The sequence below is a fragment of the Pan paniscus genome, chromosome 13 (genome assembly GCF_029289425.2).
Source record: "Pan paniscus chromosome 13, NHGRI_mPanPan1-v2.0_pri, whole genome shotgun sequence".
Taxonomy (NCBI): domain Eukaryota; kingdom Metazoa; phylum Chordata; class Mammalia; order Primates; family Hominidae; genus Pan; species Pan paniscus.
The window spans coordinates 116,479,062-116,499,985 of record NC_073262.2 but is presented as its reverse complement, the minus strand read 5'-3'; the positions used below and the strand labels follow the sequence as shown (position 1 = coordinate 116,499,985).

Here is a 20,924-nt window from a genome sequence, read left to right as displayed (position 1 = left end):
GAACCAGGCTGCTAACTTCCACCCAGTGTTCATAAGAATGATCAGGAAAACATACCAAGGAACAATGTGCTCTAAGCCTGGAAACCAGGAAATTTGTCATCAAATGTCCAAGATTTCAAGGCATGTCTACTAAATATACTGCAGACCAAATTGGTTGCAGTATAATGCGAAAATGTTTAGTTTTTAGCTTCTCTGCCTATAAAAGAACAGAAACATTAAGAAGTCCCTAAACAAAGAGCCTGGGAAATCCACCTAATACCTTCTCAGAAAAGAGAGAGGAATTTATGGAGCTAGTTGTCATAATATACAGAAGATCACAGCAGCAAGGGGTGTTTTCTGGAAAAAGTGGATAAAACACAAACAGAATACACAGTGGGAGTTCCCTCTAGATTTGAGTGAAAAGCCTGAAGGGTCATAGGACCGCAAATGCAGGCCGACTTCTGGGTAAAGGACTAACACACGTAGAAACTTCATGAAGCCTTAAGGCTTCTTTCAGCAAGAGGCAGTTACAATAAATGGAAAGCCAACACATTTAGACCAGTTTCCAATTGAGTTAATACTTCTTTCCCCACCTGTTCCCAACCAACCCCCAACAAACCATAAGACCTTTGAAATGATGCTAAAATCAGAGGAAGAGAACACTTTTAAATAAATAAAATAGCTCTCTTTGAAATCTATTCATAACATGAAAGGAGAAAAAAATTAGAAAACTGCCAAATCATGTTTCAAAAGGCATCAAGACAACTTAGCACCTAAAACCTTAGCACTTATGAAGTTAGAGCAGGTTGTAGTAATACAGGAAAAATCTGAGATGAGATAGGATAATATGGTAGGATATAGGGATATTTGTAAATATGGGGTATAGGATAAGAGGTACTCAGGGAAGGCACTGAGAACTATAAATAACTTCCACATATGTTAAATATATGTTTTGTTAAGTTGAATGTTATCAGTTACATGTGTTCAAACATGTTCTGCTAATTTGATAAGTACTACCTAGGGTGCCCCTATCCAGCAATGTTTTATAAGAGTAAGGCCATGGGCAGCTTCTTGTGTTGATCAGATAAGGATGGAGTCCCAGTTTCCTCAATATGCAGCAACAGCTAGCTAAAAAACACAAGGAAGCTCAGGGTGGATGCACCAAGAACGTCCCTTCCAAGCTGCCTCATCCTTGTATCCCAAGTTGAAAAAAAAAATGTGGAAGTGAAATACTACATCCTATCAAGTCTGTCAAGTAGGAATCCATAATCTAAATATATTATGTATGTGGAAATTGAATATTTGCCTGCCATACAGTAAGTCAGATTGGAACCAAATCTCTGATAAAAACAGCAAGACTGCATACAATGACAGCTTTATGGAAGTGAAATAAGCTATTTTCACATGGTCTCAATTAGAGCTTTTTGAGGGTGGGCCCCAACACTGGCAGTGGCAAGTAGCAGCCATGGATATGAACTGGGGATATAGAAAAACAAGAGGATAGCTGAGGCTGCTTCCTGGCCCTCCAGGGGAAAATGAACAACAACCTCCAGCTGGGTTCCATGGGTTGCCATTAAAATCGGCAAGGAAGCTATAAACATAAGTTATTTTACAAATGTTAATTACTAAAGTAAAAAATCTTTTTTTTAACTTCATCCCTAGCTGAGAGAAGGGCAAAGAGATGAATTACATGAGGTTGATAAAAAATAGATGATAGATTTGAGAAATCAAATATAAGTTAAGAGAAATATTAGAAAGAGAAAACAAAAAGATTAATCAGAAAAATTAATTATAAAAATATGAATAAAATTGCCTTGAAGATTCTGAAATTAGATTCAACATTTTTATTCAAAATGAGAAAATTTGTGTTTATAAGAATCATTGAATTAAGAAACACTATGGATCTATGCTCGATGAGAAGCCAATAATTATCAAGAAGTGAATAAACTAAAAGGACCTGAAAATTTTTAAAAATCTCAGTATAAAAACATTGGCAGCAAGTACTATTACCAACTAACCAGAGAGTTGTTTAAACATCCAATATCCTTATAAATCTTGAAAGAAAAAATAAAACAATAAAAAAGAAATTTATTTTGATCCTACAGCTCATGTTGTAATTAATGAAAAGAAAAATAATTCTATTCCTTCTCTATAGTCACAATAAAATTAACTGATTTAACATGAAATATAGACTAAAACAGAAAAATAAATGGTGAAATACAAATTTTTAATAAATTAGGGCAAAGAGATAAAATAAAATGATTGGTAGATAATACTGCATAAACTTCTGAAAAGATGTGCCATCAAACAATAACAAAAAGAGCAATTATTAAACCAAGAAACCCTCTGTAAGCAATTTTTTTTTGTAAAATAAGCCCAGAAAATCTTCATATATTACATAATATAAAATGGTTATATTTAACAAATAAAAAGTTCTTATAAATAGCATTTTTTAAAAGTAAAAAAGTCAAGTAAGCTATTTACAAAAGAGAAATGCAAATAGCTAATATACAAGAAAAGATTGGTTTCACTAATAACCGCAGTTTTAAATGTCAGTAGCATACTCATTTATCCATTAATCAATTAACAAACATTTGGATTGTTTCCACCTTTTAACTATCATGAATAATGTTACTATTATAATACATTTCTATACAAGTTTTTGCATGGACATATGCTCTTGATTCTCTTGCCTATATAGCTAGGTGTGGAAATGCTGGATCCTTGGTTGACCAAATGTTTACCATTTTGAGAAAGTAATACTTTTCCAAAGTAGCTGCAGCATTTTACTATCCTATCAGAAATGCCGAGGGTTCTGAATTCTCCATGTCTTTTCCAACACTTATCTGTTTGTTTTTTATAGTCATATGAATGGCTATAAAGTGGTATCTCACTGTGTTTTCTATTTGTATTCCTCCTAATAAATAACGATTTTGAGCATCCTACAAGTGTTTATTGACAAACACATCCATCAGGTGTTTATTGGCTTGTTGTATAGCTTATGTATAGACATGTCTATTCAAATTATTTAATCATTTTTAAACTGTTTTTATACTGCTGTACTGTAAAAGTTGTTTTTATATTCTTGATAAAAGTCCTTTATCGGATACATGACTGACAAATACTTTCTCCCACTATATGGATTGTCTTTTCACTTTCTTGATGTTGTCTTTTGAAGTGTAAAAATTTTTAATTTGACGAAGTTATTTATTTTGTCATTTGTGTTTTGGGATCATATCTAAGAAACCATTCCTCAATTCAAGGTCACGAAGACTTATTTTTATGTTTTCTTCTAAGAGTTTTATAGTGTTCATTGTTACTTTGAAGTCTAGAATACATTTTGTGTTAATTTGTGTGTATGATATGAGGTAGGGATTCAACTTAATTCTTTTGTATATGGATATCCAGTTGTCCCACACAATTTGTTGACACCCATTGAACTATCTTGGCACCCCTGTTGAAAATCAGGCAACTCAATGTAATGGCTTATTTCTCAACTTTTAGTTATATTTTTATCTCATGCCAGTACTATACCTGTCCTGATTACCACAGCTTTGTATCATAGTAAGTTGTAAAATTGGGAAGTGTGTATCCTCCAACTTTATTCTTCTTGGTCAAGATTGTTTTTCCTAGTCTGGGAATCTTCCGTTTCTCTATGGATTTTAGGATCAGCTTGGCTATTGATATTTTGTCTATTGATTGAACTTTTAGATCAGTATTGCTATCTTAGCAATACAGTCTTGCAAATTCATGAACATGAGATATCTTTCCATTTTGTGAGGTTTTCTTTAATTTCTTTTAACATCGTTATATATTTTTTAGGGTATAAGTTGTGGTAGGCTGAGTTAAGCAGCCCTATCCCTGACAAATATTCCCCAGAACTGTAAATGTTATCTTACATGGCCAAAGGGACTTTGCATGTATGGTTATATTAAAGATCTTGAGATTTAGAGATTATCTTGAATGACTAGGTCATGTAATTTCAAGGGTCCTTATAAGGGAGACTGGAGATTAAAGTGACAAAAAGCAATGTGATAGCAGAAGCACAGAGACAGAGAGAAAAAAACTGGAAGATGCTACACAGCTGATTTTGAAGTTAAGAGGCCATAAGCCAAAGAATGAAGACAGCCTCCCCAGTCCAAAAAGATAAGGAAATTAATGTATTACTGGAGTTTCTGGAAAGAGCACAATACCACTTTTACCATATTTTAAGCCTAGCAAGACCCATTTCTGACTTTTTACCTCCAGAGATATTGGATAATAAATTTGTGTTATTTTAAGCTACTACCTTTGTGGTAATTCGGAGGAGTAGAAATAAAAACGAATAAAGACCCAAAATACATGAAGCAAAAAGTGACAGAATTAATGGAATATACATACAATTCAAAAATAACATTTGGGGATTTCAATACCCATTTTAAATAATGTTTAGAATAATTAGGCAGAAAAGCAATGAAGAAATATAAGATTTAACACCATAAATCAACTAGACCTAGCAGACATGTATAGAACATTCCATACAACAAAAGTAGAAAAGATGTTATTTCATGGGCACACAGAACATTCTTTAGGATAATATGTTAGTATGTGAAACAAGCCTCAGTAGATATAAAAGGATTAAATTATACAAAATAGTCTCTTTAATCACAGCGGAATTAAGATGGAAATCAATTATAGAAGAAAACTTGAAAAATTCACACATACAGTCATGTGCCATATAAAGTCATTGCGGTCAGTGATGGACTGCATATATGATATGGTTTCATAAGATTATAATGGAGCTGAAAAATTCCTATGGCCTAGTGACATGATAACCTTCATAACGCCATATGGCTACACATTACTCGTGTGTTTGTGGTGATGTTATTGTAAACAAATCTACTGCACTGCTAGTTGTTTAAGGGTATATTACATATTATTATGCCCCTGAAGAACTTCCAGTGGGACAAAATGTGGAAGTGGGCCAAAGTGATATTAATGATCCTGACCCTGTGTAGGCCTAGGCTAATGTGTGTGTCTTTGTGTTTAACAAAAAGTTTGAAAATAAAAAATAGAGAAAAATTTATAGAAAAAGCACAAAATATTTTTGTACAGCTGTACAGTTTGTGTTTCAAACTAAGTGTTAACAAAATAATCAAAAAGTTAAAAAATTAAATAGTTTATAAAGTAAAAGGTTATGTAAGCTAAGGTTGATTTATTATTGAAGAAAAATGATTTTAAAACAAATTCAGTATAGCCTAAGTGTACAGTGTTTATAGTCTACAGTAGTGTAGAGTAATGTCCTAGGCCTTCTCATTCACTCACCACTCACTCACTGACTTACCCAGAGCAGCTTCCATTCCTGAAAGCTCCATTCATGGTAAATGCCCTAAACAAGTATACCACTTTTTATCTTTTATACTGTATTTTTACTATATCTTTCTGTGTTTCTATATAAAATATTGTTATATTACAATTGTATATGGTATTCAGTACAGTAACTATATAAGTTTGTTATATAGGAGCAATAGCAATAGCAATATGCTATAGTCTGTATAATCTATGGTATATAGCCTGGAAGAGCAGTAGGCTATACCATCTAGGTTTGTGTAAGTACACGCTCCAATGTTTGCATAGTGATGAAATTGCCTAATGATGCATTTATCAAATGTATCCTCACCATTAAGCAGCACATGACATATATATGGAAATGGAACAGCACACTTTAAAATAGCCAATCGGCCAAAAAAGAAATTATAAGGGAAATCCGAAAATATTTTGATATGAATGAAAACAAAAACACAACATATGAAAACTTATAGGATAATTCTAGCATTGCTTGAAAGAAAATTCACAGATGTAAATGGTACATCTAAAAAGAATAAATATCTCAAATAATAACCAAACCTTCTATCTTAAGCAAGTAGAAAAAGAAGAGAAAAATAAATCCAAATCAAGCAGAAGAAAATAATATTGAATGTAAATAAATAAAAGAATTTAAAAATATATAGAAAATTCAACAATAAAAGTTGATTTTTTGAAAAGAGCAACAAAATTGACTTTAGCTCTACTGAGCAACAAAAAAATAGAGAGGACTCAAATTACTAAAATCAATAATTATATAAAGGCATCATTACCAGATTTACAGAATTATAAAGGATTTATAAGGGAAACTGTTAACAACATGGCAACAAATATGAGAAAAAAATGGCAGCAAATTAGATAACCTGGATAGAGTAGACAAATTCTTGTACTTGAATCAGTAATCAAAACCTTTCCACAAAGAAAAGCCCAAGACCAGATGGCTTCACTGATGAATTTTCCCAAATATTTAAGAAGAATTAACACTACTACTTCACAAATTCTTCCAAAAAATAGAACAGGAGGGAACACTGCCTAACTTATTCTGCGAGACCAGTATTGCTGTAATACCAAAACCTGAAAAAGGCATCACCCATGTCTCTTATTAATACAGATAAAAATGTCATCAAGAAAATACTAATACACCAAATCCAGCAACATATATAAATGACTGTATATCATAAGCAACTAGCATTTATTTCAGGAATGCAAGGTTGGTTCAACATACAAAAATCAATGTAATAGGCCACACTGATAGAATAAAAGATAAAAACCAAATGATCATTTCAACAGATGCAGAAGCAGCATTTAACAAAATCCAACATCCTCTCATGATCAACATATTCGACTAGAAATAGAAATAAACTTCTTCAACCTAATAAAAGCATCTACAAAAATCCCACAACTAACATCATACTTAACAGTGAAAGACTGATCACGTTTTACCTAAAATCAAAAATAAGACAAGGATGTCTTCATTTGTCACTTCTTTTCAACATTGCACTGGAGGTTCGAGCCAGAGCAATTTGATAACAAAAAAACAATCAAAGGTATCTAGATTAGAAAAGAAAAAGTAAAATGATCTCTCTTCAGAGATGATATGATCTTGTATATAGAGAAGTCTAAAAAATATACTAAAATTTTTTAAATTAATAAATGAGCTCATCAAAGTTGTATATTGACAGGAGGTTAGTATAGAAAACTCAACTATAGTTGTGGAAGAATAGTGTATTTGTTTTCTTTTTGTGCTGTGACAAATTACCACAAACTTAGTGGCATAACATAACATGAAGTTACTCTCTTACAGTTCTGGAGGCCATAAGTACAAAATAAGTTTCATTGGGTTGAAGTCAAGGTGTTATAAGAGCTGGTTCTCTCTGGTCTCTCTAGGGGAGAATCCCTTTTTCATGTCACATCACTCTTACTCTGACCATTCTGCCTTCATCTTCCACACTTAAGGGAACTTTGTGATTACAGTGGGTCAACCTAGATAATCAAAGATAATCTCCTTATCTTAAAGTCAGCTGATTACAGATTTCCATCACACCTGCAACTTTAATGGCACTTTGTCATATAACATGACATATTCATAAGTTTTGTTCTTTGTCCTGATCCTTTTCATGTTTTCTATTTTTTGACATTGTTTAAAACCTGACATTTTAAATAATTTGAAATTTCTGAAAATCAGGTTTCCTTCTAAGGTTTGTTTTTACTGCTGTTTGCTCTCTCTCTCTGTGTGTGTGTGTGTGTGTGTGTGTGTGTGTGTGAATTTCCTGAGGTAATTCAGTAAAGTCTGTATTCCATGTTTGGTGTGGCCACAGAAGTTTCTTCTAGATTAGCTTAATAGCCAAATAATGATTGGTCAAGTGGTCATTAAATGCTTTGAACCAGTAAGTCACCCAATCTTTGGCAAGTGTCTCTGTGTACATGTTAGGACACATCTTTAACATTCTGGAAGTTTACAACTTAGCCTTAGCCTTTACCTCCTGCTTGTGCAAGTCCTTGAGGTCAACCAGATGCAAGAGATTAGACCCTTCTCAAGTCTTTCCTATGCATGTGCACAGCCCTCCGCTTGCATGTATGTGTCCTTCCATATTCTTAGAAATATGTCAGTGTGCTTCAAATCCCCTTTGGACATTTCACTCTCCAGCTTTTCTATTTAGGACTGGAGAAAGTTAAAACATAAGAGAGTTCACTCTTCTTAGTAAGTTTCAGCAATTTTTCTTGAATAAGTGCTCCTTGGGTTGATGTAAGCCTTTGGTTAAGTTCCTGTGTTCCAAAAAAGTGGATTTTAACATTCCCTCCTCTCCCACCATATTCTCTCTGCTTTTATGAAGGAATATATTTTTGAACGTCCTTATCCTGCCATTCTGGAAGTGCTTCTATTATTGGGTTTTGACTGAAATTTATTCTTGGTGTAATATTATTTATAGAAGATTTTGTATTTTAGGATTTTTTGTCCAATGCAGGACTAATACTAGGTTGTAGGTTCTTCTGATAAAGTGATTTCAGAAATAATGAATGGTATGTGTGTGTGTTTGTGTATGTGTATATTTGTGAGTATGTCCCTAAAATTACATAATACCTTCTGGGAGCATGAAAGAAACTGACTACATTTCTGGTCTCGCATCTTCAATTCTGTTTATTCTAATTCAACAAATATTTTCTCATTCTCTATAATGTTTCAGTTTACCTTCTGTGTCCCAGGGATACAAAGAAGGGTGAGATCTAGACCTTGCCCTTAAAGAGCTTATAGCATTCCTATGGTTTTTTTAAAAATTATTTTCTTTCTACAAAAAGAGAGACAGGCCAATAGACTTAGAGGCAATACTAGTTTTACAGCAAACCAGACCTAGGTTAGAATCCTACTTCTGCCAAACAACAACAACCATAATAATGCTATTTTTACCAAATGCTTATTCTGAGATCAGAACTGTGCTGAATGCTTTATATATATTTTCTCGTGGAACATTCATGAAAACCTTTTGATATATATTACCATCCTTTTCAAATGAGCAACTGAGGTGCTGGGAGTTTAAGTAAAATAACAGAGCAAGTACTCTTCCACACCCATACTGGAAAATAAGTCTGATTTTAAAAGTCGCATCTTGTGTATAACCAGATTCTGCCACTTCGTGGAGGAAAGCGCTTGGGCAGTGCCTTGAAATTTATTTATTTATCTATAATACATAAATTTATCTATAATACATAATACATAAATTCAGAGGATAGTTAACACTAGCAGCCACAATAGACAAGCCGTCCAGTCTTATAAGGCTTAATATAACAAAGATATCTTGATTTGTCTTGGTTATAATCCCATTTCAACAGAAAGCAAGCAGTCTTATGCCATTATAAAGCTATGTCTTTGTATAAAGCTATGTGGTTCTGAAGAGAAGGGAAGAGAGCCTGAAGGAGGTAAACTTTGCTCTTCAATGTGCAACAGCTGAAAATGTGACTTTGATTCACATTTCGCTGGCCAGAGATCAGTTATATGGCCTCAATTTAACTATGAATACAAACGACACAGAGGATGTAGTATTTCTATAAACTGAGGAAGAGAAAGCAGCATCATAAATATACATAGCATTATAATTGCTACGTACAATTGCAATACCTGACATATGGTAGTTGCTGTTTCAAAGGTAACTGCCATCAACATTCAAACCAGGCCTTCCCCAATACAGATATGTCTAAAGATCCTCTCCGTTCCAAATTTCCCTCCTTAACATTAGTTGATTAAATATTAAGCAGGTAACTACTATATGTACGGACATTATTATAAGGGCATTTGTAAATGTGTATAAAGCTAAAATTAATACTTGCAAGGTTGGTTTTACAAAGAAAATGTGGTTTTCATTGAGTTGTAGGACTGTGAGAAATATTTATTTTCTTTTTAACACTTTTCTCTATGATGATCCTGTATTACTTTTAGAATTAGACCAAAAAAAAAAAAACTACTCAAAACAGTATGCTGTTATTTTTAATGCTTAGCCCTTTCACATAAAGGTGATAACTATATTAAGAACAGAAGCATAATATACACCTCTGCAAAGAATATAAAGTTGAATATTATTACTTAACAGAGGCATGTCAAAATTGTCTTAATAAAAGTCTACTATGTTTTCCAGATTATGAAAACAGCTACTTCTGCAGCTCAGGAAGAAAGAGGACATCATAATTTTTAGAGAGATAATATATCAATATCTGTATTATTAAAAATAATTTGAAATTTGTACTCTTAACTTCCAGCTTACACCAAATAAAAAGTTTTGCGTGTGTGTGTATACATATTATATATATATATATATATATTTTTTTTTTTTTTTTTTTTTTTTTTTGGACATGGACTTTCGCTCTTGTTGCCCAAGCTAGAGTTCAATGGCGCGATCTCAACTCACTGCAACCTCCGCCTCCCGGGTTCAAGTGATTCTCCTGTCTCAGCCTCCCGAGTAGCTGGGATTACAGGCGCCTGTCACTACACCCGGCTAATTTTTGGTATTTTTAGTAGAGATGAGGTTTCACCATGTTGGTCAGGCTGGTCTCGAAATCCTGACCTCAGGTGATCCGCCTGCCTCAGCCTCCCAAAGTGCTGGGATTACAGGTGTGAGCCACCATGCCCAGTCCCATGTATATATATTTTTAAAAATCTAAATAATGTACTTGTCAAGGGGTTTTCATACTATGGTTTTAGGCACTACATAAATATGTGAATAGGTAGCCTGTACAGTGAAGAGAGAACATGAGGTATTTTGGAGAGGTCCATTTATTCACAATTCATGAATCAGCTCCTAAGGGTAGAAGTTCTGTTTAACAGGATGCTGTCAGCTCTATTTCTGCCTCAGGCAGGGAACTCAGGATAAAATGTGGCACTGTGAAATTGTTTAAACCACTAATCCCACTGCTTTCACTTATAGAGATATGTGGGGAGTTACATGCTGTTTCACATAATAAGCTGTGGTCACACAGAAGAAAATGCAACTCCAAGCACTGGTGAACTGGACATTGTATTTACATTCAAAATTATGTTACTATTATGAAGCAGTCCGCTGGTGTAGGTAAAGACCAATTAATATATTATTAAGTAATGTAGCATGAGTTTTACTGATATAACATTATTAACCTGAATATTGATTACGTAACTCTGTGTTTTTGTTGCCCAAAGCTGGTCTAAATGGGACAAAAATAGAACCTGCCTGTGGATAAGGAAGTTCAACCACTGTATTTTGTATATTGTGCAAAAAACAAATCAAAAAGATGATTTTAAAATGGAATTCTGTTGATGTTTCTGGCCAAGTTTGTTTTCTTTCTAAAACATAATCTAAAATCTAAAATAAAAAAAAATTCTCATTTTTATAAAAAAAATAGGATGAGTTTGGCACAATTTTAAAGAAACATTTACACTTTATGAGCTGAGAAGAGTTAGATAACATACATTTTGAAGCAATTGAATTTGGTTTTCAGTTTATAACTATCTTCATCATTTACTGGGTGTGAATTTTAGACACGATTTTACCAACTAATGTTGATGGTTGCATATCATTTTTCCAACAGAGTTTGGTATAATCCAGAAAACACAATTGCCTCTTCCCTTCGTAGCCCACTGTGTGGCTGACAGTTTTATAACAACGTTTGAGCTATCTTTTTTTTTTTTTTTTTTTTTTTTTTTTTTTTTTTTGAGACAGAGTCTTGCTCTGTCACCCAAGCTGGAGTGCAGTGGCGCGATCTCAGCTCACTGCACGCTTCACCTCCCAGGTTCATGCCATTCTCCTGCCTCAGCCTCCCGAGTAGCTGGGACTACAGGCGCCCGCCACCACGCCCGGCTATTTTTTTTGTATTTTCAGTGGAGACGGGGATTCACCGTGTTAGCCAGGATGGTCTTGATCTCCTGACCTCATGATCCGTCCGCCTCGGCCTCCCAAAGTGCTGGGATTACAGGCGTGAGCCACTGAACACGGCCGAGCTATCTTTTTAAGTTCTCAAAATTTCTATCAATGAAAAATATGATGATAGCTAACATTTATTGAACATATGTGTGCCTAGCAACCGTATTTGTGTTTTTCAGATATTATAACACTAGTCTTCACAATCAAACTATAAAGTAGGCATCATTATTCTTTCTATTTTGCAGAAGAGAAACCTGAAAAGACTGGCAATGGTGAGGCTAGCATTCTAAAACGAGCCACTCGTATGACCTCTACCTTGCACAAGGGTATGTTTATGTTCCCACTTTTTGGCAATGTACATTTTCTTCTTTCAGTAGTACAAAGATAGTGCTAATGCACATTCCCTGCATTGATCCATTCATTTATCATTTTCAGTGATTGATGAATCACTTTCAACAGCTACCAACATTTCCATCAGTCTACCAAGTAAATGCAAAGGGTGCTTTATCTTACCAATATATGACCTCAATCTAGTGGTAAATATGTAATAATGATGAGTTACACTGTGATGAAAGTTATCCACGTCCTTAAAAAAGATCTGGATAGACAAGTCCTACTGAGGAAATTAAAAACTTAGATAAAAACAGAACCAATTCCACTGTAAACAATAGATAGAAATAATCAGTTATGTGTATAGTATTATTTTGAGGCAATGCAGTATTTTGAAGACTTGCAAGTTTTTAAATGCCTTCTGTTTGTATAGTCTGCATTATATTTGTATAAAACTTAAAGGATTTCCACATTCATTTTTTGAGTTATAAATATGTTAGACGGTGTTAGTGTTTAACAAAAAGTAGTCATTATTATTAAGGGAAAAAAAATAAAATATGTAGTCAACATTTAAAGAGAGTAAACACCAACTGGAGAAGTAATTAAGCTTCCATAGACAGATGTTAGCTTGGACCCTTGCTCCTGTTTTGACTTTGGGGATTGTCTACATTTTTACCTGGTTGGTTTTATGTTCCCCTCTTGAACTATTTCCTGTAAGCACCATTCTGCTTTTGACTCATTAAGCTTCATGGCATCCAGGTTTGACATTCACCTGGCAGATCTTATTAAGAGTTTTAGCTGTTCCAAAATCCATTCCCCTAATCAATTTCAACACATGGGACCTAACAATATATGCAAACGTGTGTTAACAGGTACAGTTGCTAGATTTATGCCACTTTTTAAAGTAACTTCCAATATCTATAAGTATAATTTATTATATGATGTCCTCATAGTCGGATCATTTATATATTTCATGCTTTCCTAGTACAATTCTTACTTGGTCATGGTATATTGCTCTTTTTAAACATACAACTGCTTTCATTTTCTATATCATTTTTTAAAGTTTTGCATTCAAAATAGTGAAATGGGTCTCTGTTACCATGTGAGTACTGTATCCGTTAGGTTTAAAATTATGTTTATGCTTTATTTTTAAAACCAGTAATGAATTTCCCTTTTATTTTTTCTGTCCTTGGGCTAGGTAATGAAACTAAAAATTACCTGTTTTATTCTAACACTTTTTTTTCTTTCTTTCTTTCTTTTTGGTAAGTTTCTAAAAACTCACTCATAAAACTGCTAAAGATGGGCATGCAAGGTAAAACTTTAAAACTCAGTTTCTTCAACAGTTTTTAATCTAGTCCAGGTTTTTCTTCCATCTTGATTTAGCATGGAGAATGTTTACTTTCACAGAGATTTATTATTTCCTAAAAAATTTAAGCACATATATATATAGTATATATATATAAGTTTCTGTGTATATAGTACTATCTCCTTCCAAGTTGCTATGTATATTACTGTTTTCTTACTTATTAATATATTTTCAGCAGTTTTCCAGGATATCTAATGTATTGTACCTCCTCATTATTTTTCCCCTTGAGGACAGAAAAATTCTGAATTTACACATATATGTGCATGTATATATGTATATTATTTATATGTATATAAATATATAAATTATATATAAATGTTTATATATTATATATAAGTTCAGAAGTTTTCATAGGTATATAACATACATAAATATACATCCTTTTTCTATTCTCATTATTAATTTCTAATTTTCATTGATTTATTCTTTTGCATTTTTTATTTCATTGTTTTTTCAATTTGAATTCATAATCCACTTATTTTCTTTTTTTCTTATTTAATGATAAAGAATTTAAAGCTATGAATTTTACTCTGAATACAGCTTTGGATACAACTCATAAACTTCGTAAGTGTTGTAGTTGTTAACTGTTTACCAACTATGTAATGAAAGTTTATAGTTCCTCTTTGACTCAGTATTCATTTACATGTGTCTTAATAATTTGTGATTAATCTCATTCATGGTTATTAATTTCATATCACTTCCTTTTATCATTGAATCTTGGTCATAAATTATGGATTGTATAATTTATACTATGAGGAATTTATGCTAGATTTTGGGTAAAGAATTTATGCCTTTTTGAAAATTGAACCATAAATGAACTCAAAAAATTTATATTCTCTCCTTGTACAGAGGTAAATATATACTGTTAATTATACTACCATGTTAATTCTTCTAATTCCACTACAAATTTTGTTTACTTGACAGATTAAAAGTTGAGAGAGATACCTTGAAGTCTTTGATTCTGATTATTACATTTTTTTACTATCATCTTGTTTTACGAGATTTTTTGTTTTATGTATTTCGACATCATATTAGCTGGATTCTCAAGTGTTAGTTATCCCCTCAGTTTATTTTTTTACCTATTAATCTTCTTTTGTCTGATATGAGTATTACTATGTCTATTGTATTTATTATTTAGGCACTTGAGATGTCTGCTATGATACGAGAAATAGGACAAAGAAGATTGATTGGGGTCAGTCAAGGTAAACCACAATCATGTCAAGAATAATTGACCCCCAAACAAAATTTGGATATGTCATCATTGCAGAAGAGACAGTGCCTGACAGTGTCAGCTACCATTGTAGTCAGGAATACATCCAGCTAACAGTTAGAGAAAATATTCAACTAGAAGCAACTGAAATTAAAAATAAATGAAATGTTAAAAGCAAAGGAAAGAAAAAAATAAGAAAAAGTATATGTGTCTTGTGTGAAGAGCATAGGAGGACAGTAAATGTTAGTATATACTGTGTCCACCCTAGGCCTCTCCCAAGAAAGCAGAATCAACCAGAGCCCAGAGCTGGACTCTGAAGACTATAACTGTATTCATTAAAAAATCAACTACAGATTAGAGTATCATATTTAAATCAAGCTTATTTTAGGTTTGATTTTAAATTATAGATGAAGTATACCATGAGATAGGACATATATTATCTTCATTAATTAACTATCTTTTCTTACCAAATCACATAAGCCAAAGCAAAAGTCAAATATTACAAATTTAAATTCCAGGAAACATAAATTCCAACAACTTTTAATCTATCAACACTATCTATAGGTACATATATATTTTTTCATATTCATTTGCTACTTAGTGTTCGTTTGCATACAAGGATTATAAAATGTTTGTGGTCTGAGATATAAACTCTTTCAGAATGTGTTTCACCACAAATAAACCAAAATAGAGCTTTTTTTGTTGTTTCTAATGATCATTTTTTCTTTTTTATTAATTCTACAAAAAGAACATTTACTATTCAATACCTCTCATTTAAAAACACTTATGGTTATATTTATTTTCTCCCCTTATATTTGTCTCATGCACTGAAAAAAAGCAAACAGTATAGCAGTATTTTACTACAATTCTGCCGTAAGAAAGTGCTAAATGTAAATTCATATTATGAGTGAATAATGACGTATCTCACCTCATATTAATTTCAGTAATTGAATGGGAAAACAGGAAGATCTATTAAAAGGACCATTGCTGGTCAAACACTAATGAGAAAATCTCTGAGTCACTGGCTGTCATGGTAACAGGGCATTATCAAAATCTGATTAGTATGCCCAGTAGCCACATAAGCGATTGGTTATTCTTCTAATTGTATTGTCTCTGCTTGCAACATGGGTTTTATGTTCCTAAGAGGTGAGAGGGTGGCAAGGCTCTGTTTAATTTATATACTGGATACGGAATACACTGCATGTTCATAAAGTAGGGTCAAACATCTAGTACTAAAGATAAATTATATTTTGGAAAGATTTTCGAAAGTTAAAAACAAACTTAGTTTACCCTTGTCATTAACTTACAAATTTCTAAATTTAAATAAAAATTTTTATCTAATTTCATAGACATTCATAGCAAAGATAAAATAAAAACTGATTTAAAAAAGGAGTTTAGTGAAAACATGAAAATAAATCATAAGAAATCTTCCCAAGAACAAAATTTCCAAAAGAATGGTTTAGAAAAGCACCAAGAACTATGGGTTAAAAAAGTAATCAGGCCAGAGAGTTTTAGAAAGAAGCAGATCCAAGAAGTATGATGAGCAGAAAACAGGATTGGCAGTAGCAATGGGCCACAAGGAACTATGGGCAGTTTTCCATCTGTGTCTTTAAGAATGATCTCCCTTCTGTGCCCTTGGTCTTTTAGGTACAAATGAATTTAGGTTCAGTGAATTTCAGAAATTACAGGGCCCAGTGTTCTCAGTATTGCTTTGTTCTTTTTAATATCTTGTGTGTCACTGAATTTTTAGAGAAATTGATCACAGCTATCTGATCCTTTTTGGTACATAAATTAATTCTAAAAGGAAAACTCCAAAGATTAACAAAGGTAAATTCTGGCATGCATTATTGACTAGAAATCTCTGTGCCTTGTCAGGGCTGGTGAGCACAAGGAATTTTAATAATGCTTGTCCTGAGAAGCTTATTACTTTGGTTAAATGCATAAGCATGTGGACTAAGTTTTACATGTGCCAAATATCAAAAACAATCAGAAGTCAATATACTGAAAACCAAAGGGGAATTTGTCTATACACTTTGAAATTCAGTGCAGGGTGTGTTGTTGCAGAAAGAAAAACATCATCAAAGACAGCAGAGTGAGCAGACAGAGTAAAGGAGCACATTCCTAGAGAGATTAGGCTATTTCTAGGGGTCCTGTGCACTGACCTGGGATGGAAGCAGCAGTCTGAAAGCCAGTCAGTGTGGCCAAATCCCGTGAGAAGCACATTGCATTTTGGAAGGCCCAACACCTTCCAGAGTCGGTCCTCGCCACAGGAGACTAGCATGTCTTTGTGGGGGTGCATGGAGACACTGCGCGAGGAGAAAGAAAAAAGAGTTATGGGGAGATAATAGCAAGTGTTTTCAGAATGTGAATAAATGAAATGGCAGTGATTATCCGATTTTAGCAAGGCAGGATAGTTTTGAGAGTACTGGCCCCAAAATAAGAGGAAGCAGGTTCTGCATCCCTGCTATAGCTCTAACACTAGTAGCTTTCTGATCTCCATCAATCTAGTCAGCTTCACTGGATCTCGGATTCCTCATTTGCAAGACAAAGTAGTTGGTTTAGGTGATTGTGCATATCTAATTCTGGTTTGAAAAGAGTAATTCTGGTTTTCCTTTAAGGGAAGAAAAATTATGCCAATGGTATTTTTATGTTGGGATATTTGGACCAGTGGTCATGGTTACTATAGAACATCAACATTCTTTTCAAACTATAATATGTCTTAAATCAGCCATTATCCAGGAAAAGATCATGAATCATAACCACATTATCATAGTTCTCTAATAAATACTATAAATGAAACATTAACTCCATGGCCCACTATCTACACAAAGTGAAGGAACTAAAATTCTATCCTACATTACCACTTAAATTGGCTTCAGTCAATGCACAGTACACAAACTACAGTAATGAATTCAAGATATAAGTCAATTCCCACTCTATAAATGCATAGAGGGAAATGAGAAAGAAGTATGTAAGATTAATGATTAACACATTAAGCACTATTATTTGAACTGGACTCTGATCACTGTGGCTCTTTTAATACTGGAGCTCAACTATTTTAAAATCAAAAGTCTACAAGGTTAATGTCTGATATGTTATCTATGGCAATGCTTTAATCTTATTTGTATAAAGTTTCATCTATGCCTTACAATGTAATGGGAACAGATGTGTCCAATGTTAAGCACCTATTAAAATTCCAACCTAAATATTAGTAACAAATTGTTCAATTTCAATTTGGCCATCTAAATTCAAAGACAATAATACATTTACTTGCCTATGTGGTGCGGTAAGACATATGATGATTTAAAAAACAGCGATCACATGTTCATTTTTCCCTTAGTCTATTCTATAAATGGCCTTGTTCTTTTCTTCTGCAATATGGATTTTAAGAAACACATTTCCCAAAGAAACCATGGCTCTAGTCCACACCAACATGGCTAGCTAACTCCAGGCTTATATGAGAGCAAAACATTTCTCATTATTTATATCTTACATTAATATCATTAAACTCTAAAATTATCAACTGAAAAATTATTTTTAAATTAGACCTACACAGTTTTGGGAATCTACTGACTTCAGCATTAGCAGCATTCAGGTCAAAGCCATGTAACCACTATGGGCATGGCCTTCTTTCTAGTGAAACATTGTTTCATTTTTCTCCAGCATTTTGCTGCTCAAAATAAACACAGTGGAAGGGAAATTATTCATTTTGCAATTCATCATAATGTTGGTTTGTGACTTTCAGAAGGCCAATTCAAGTAAAGAATTTATTACAGCTCAAACCGGATAGAAGATACATTTATAGAACTTAATTAGAAGAAAAATATGATGAGAGGTAAAAAATGTCAGATTAAAATGAATTCTGTATTCAAATACACACAAGAAGGCAAACTGAATCCTTGAAGCTACTGAGTATGATGTATGTTGGCTCACAGCTTTCCTGGCAGACACATGCACCCTTGACCAGATGATAAATTACCCTCTTTAAGTGAAGATAACTAAAATCATTGATGTTTTTACGAACTTTGAAAGATAAGTTTCCAAAATGACTTTTGTGAGAGGAATTATTTGTAGAAGTTAAGGCAAAAATATAAATACAAACCCACTGATAGCTAATCAGATTTGGAAGTACTTTTTTCTGACTCTTCTCATCCCCTCCACTATGTGGCCTCCTCTGTGACACCTTAAACAACTTTGACTCCCATTCCACATGAACTGATCCTCCTAATCACACTCTGATTTGTCCATATATTCCTTTTCTAACACTGGCATAGATACATACATGTACACACACATGTGTGTATATCTATATATGTATAGATATATAGATATACACACATATATTTATATATGTATAAATATCTATCTATATATAGATATACACACACACATATATATATATCTGTAAATGACTTTTGTGGATAATTCTACACACATTTCAGCAAGGCATAAAATGTTCTTTAGCTGAATAGAAATATTTTCAGCATATATAGAAAGGAATTTAATGCTTTGATAATATATTAATAAATACCTGGTTTTGAATTATTATGGAATAAGTGCATCAGCAAATACTGGGACATAGCGATAAAGACCCCCAGGGAGGAGTTCCAAATCTCAGTTCAAATCACTCCTGTGGGAGGGAAGCAGTTTAAGGGCCATGGACCAGAAATATTTCCCACGTACAGAAATTGTGTTATTCTCAACTCCATAATGAGACATAACTGTCATCATCATCATCATCATCATCATCAACTAATGGTAATGATATTTAACATTGTTTGAAAATTTAATGTGCCCCATACCTGGTACTAAATGCTTAGTTCTCACAAGTGAAATGAAAGCTCAAAAGAGCCGGGGTTCATATCTGTATTATTTGCTGTATGCTCAACCCCAATAGTAGCTGGCACATAGTAGCTATTCAATAAACATTCATCAAATAAATGACTTAGTGACTGATGTTGGTACTATCAGTATTGTTATTTTATGCCATTGTAAACAGAGTTAGTAGAGATACCACATAAATTGCCCAAGCTTACATGTGGTAGTGAACGGAAGCCAACTTTGAACCCAGGATGGCTTGGCTTTAAGACTCATAATTTTAGCTACTCCAGCTTAGTATGAATCTTCAATCATTTATTATTTCTATGTGTACTATAAATATCAATAATTCCTGTTACAGAGCTTGGATGTAACTATTATCATTCCCAGTAAATGCTTAAGTCGTTTAGTCATTATTAAGCCCTGAGGTAAAGAACCAATTTAGAAATTGCCAGTGTATTGTATCAGAGCTGGGTACCACCAGACACAATAGTGTTAGAGGGGTTAGAAGACCCTGCTCTTTACAGTTAATATGCTCTGGTACTGCCAGAGAAACCAAGGGAGGAGAGCCTCTCCCACAATCTGTCTACATAAGTTTTTGTGCAGATGTACATGCTGCACTTACCAAGATCTTTAAGATCTTTAATTCATTTTCTTGTACTAATAGTAGAAGTCCGGTATTATACATCAAGTTGTCAGAGGACATTGATTTTTGTTTTTTGTTTTTTTTTTTTTTTTTGAGACGGAGTGTCGCTCTTTTGCCCAGACTGGAGAGCAGTGGTGTGATCTCGGCTCACTACAACCTCCCCCTCCCAAGTTCAAGCAATTATCCTGCCTTAGCCTCTTGAGTAGCTGGGATTACAGGTGCGTGCCACCATGTCTGGCTAATGTTTGTATTTCTAGTACAGATGGAATTTCACCATGTTTATCAGGCTGGTCTCAAACTCTTGACCTCATGATCCGCCCACCTCGGCCTCCCAAAGTGCTGGGATTACAGGCGTGAGCCACTGCGCCTGGCGGACTTTTTATTTTTTATTTTCATAGAGGTCTCTAAAAATAAATGTAGAACAATACTTAATAATCATTGATTCCACAGGCTCTTCATTCATTAAAAATTTACCCAGTTATACTTAGGGCTCACCTTCGACCATTCTGTTTACCTCTGAATCAGTCTTTTGAAGAAGCTGAAGAATAGGAGTAATAACTAATACTTTATAGGATTCAGTTCCTCTTCCCAACATTGCATACATATTCATTCAATGGCTATAATACAGGCATACCTTGGAGATACTCCAGGTATTAGGCAATCTTGGTTTCAGACAATCTCAATAAAGTGAATATCACAATAAAGCATATCATATAAACTTTTTGGTTTCCCAGTACATATAAAAGTTATGTTTACCCTATACTATAGTATATTAAGTATATAATAGTATTATGTCTAAACTGACAATGAAAAAATACTTTATTGCTAAAAAATGGGGCTGATCTTAAC

The 20,924-nt window shown here is 33.5% G+C and overlaps 1 protein-coding gene across 3 annotated transcripts in view; it reads right to left on the bottom strand.

Annotated features, from left to right (window-relative positions):
• The window catches only part of SPAG16 (sperm associated antigen 16), a 1,126,826-nt gene that overhangs the window by 532,780 nt on the left and 573,122 nt on the right, over positions 1 to 20,924 (bottom strand). For all 3 annotated transcript variants that reach the window (XM_003812510.4, XM_055109075.2, XM_055109074.2), the window contains one exon: positions 16,774 to 16,917. In XM_003812510.4, coding sequence (XP_003812558.1) covers positions 16,774 to 16,917 — 144 coding nt within the window. The remainder of the gene's footprint in view (positions 1 to 16,773; positions 16,918 to 20,924) is intronic.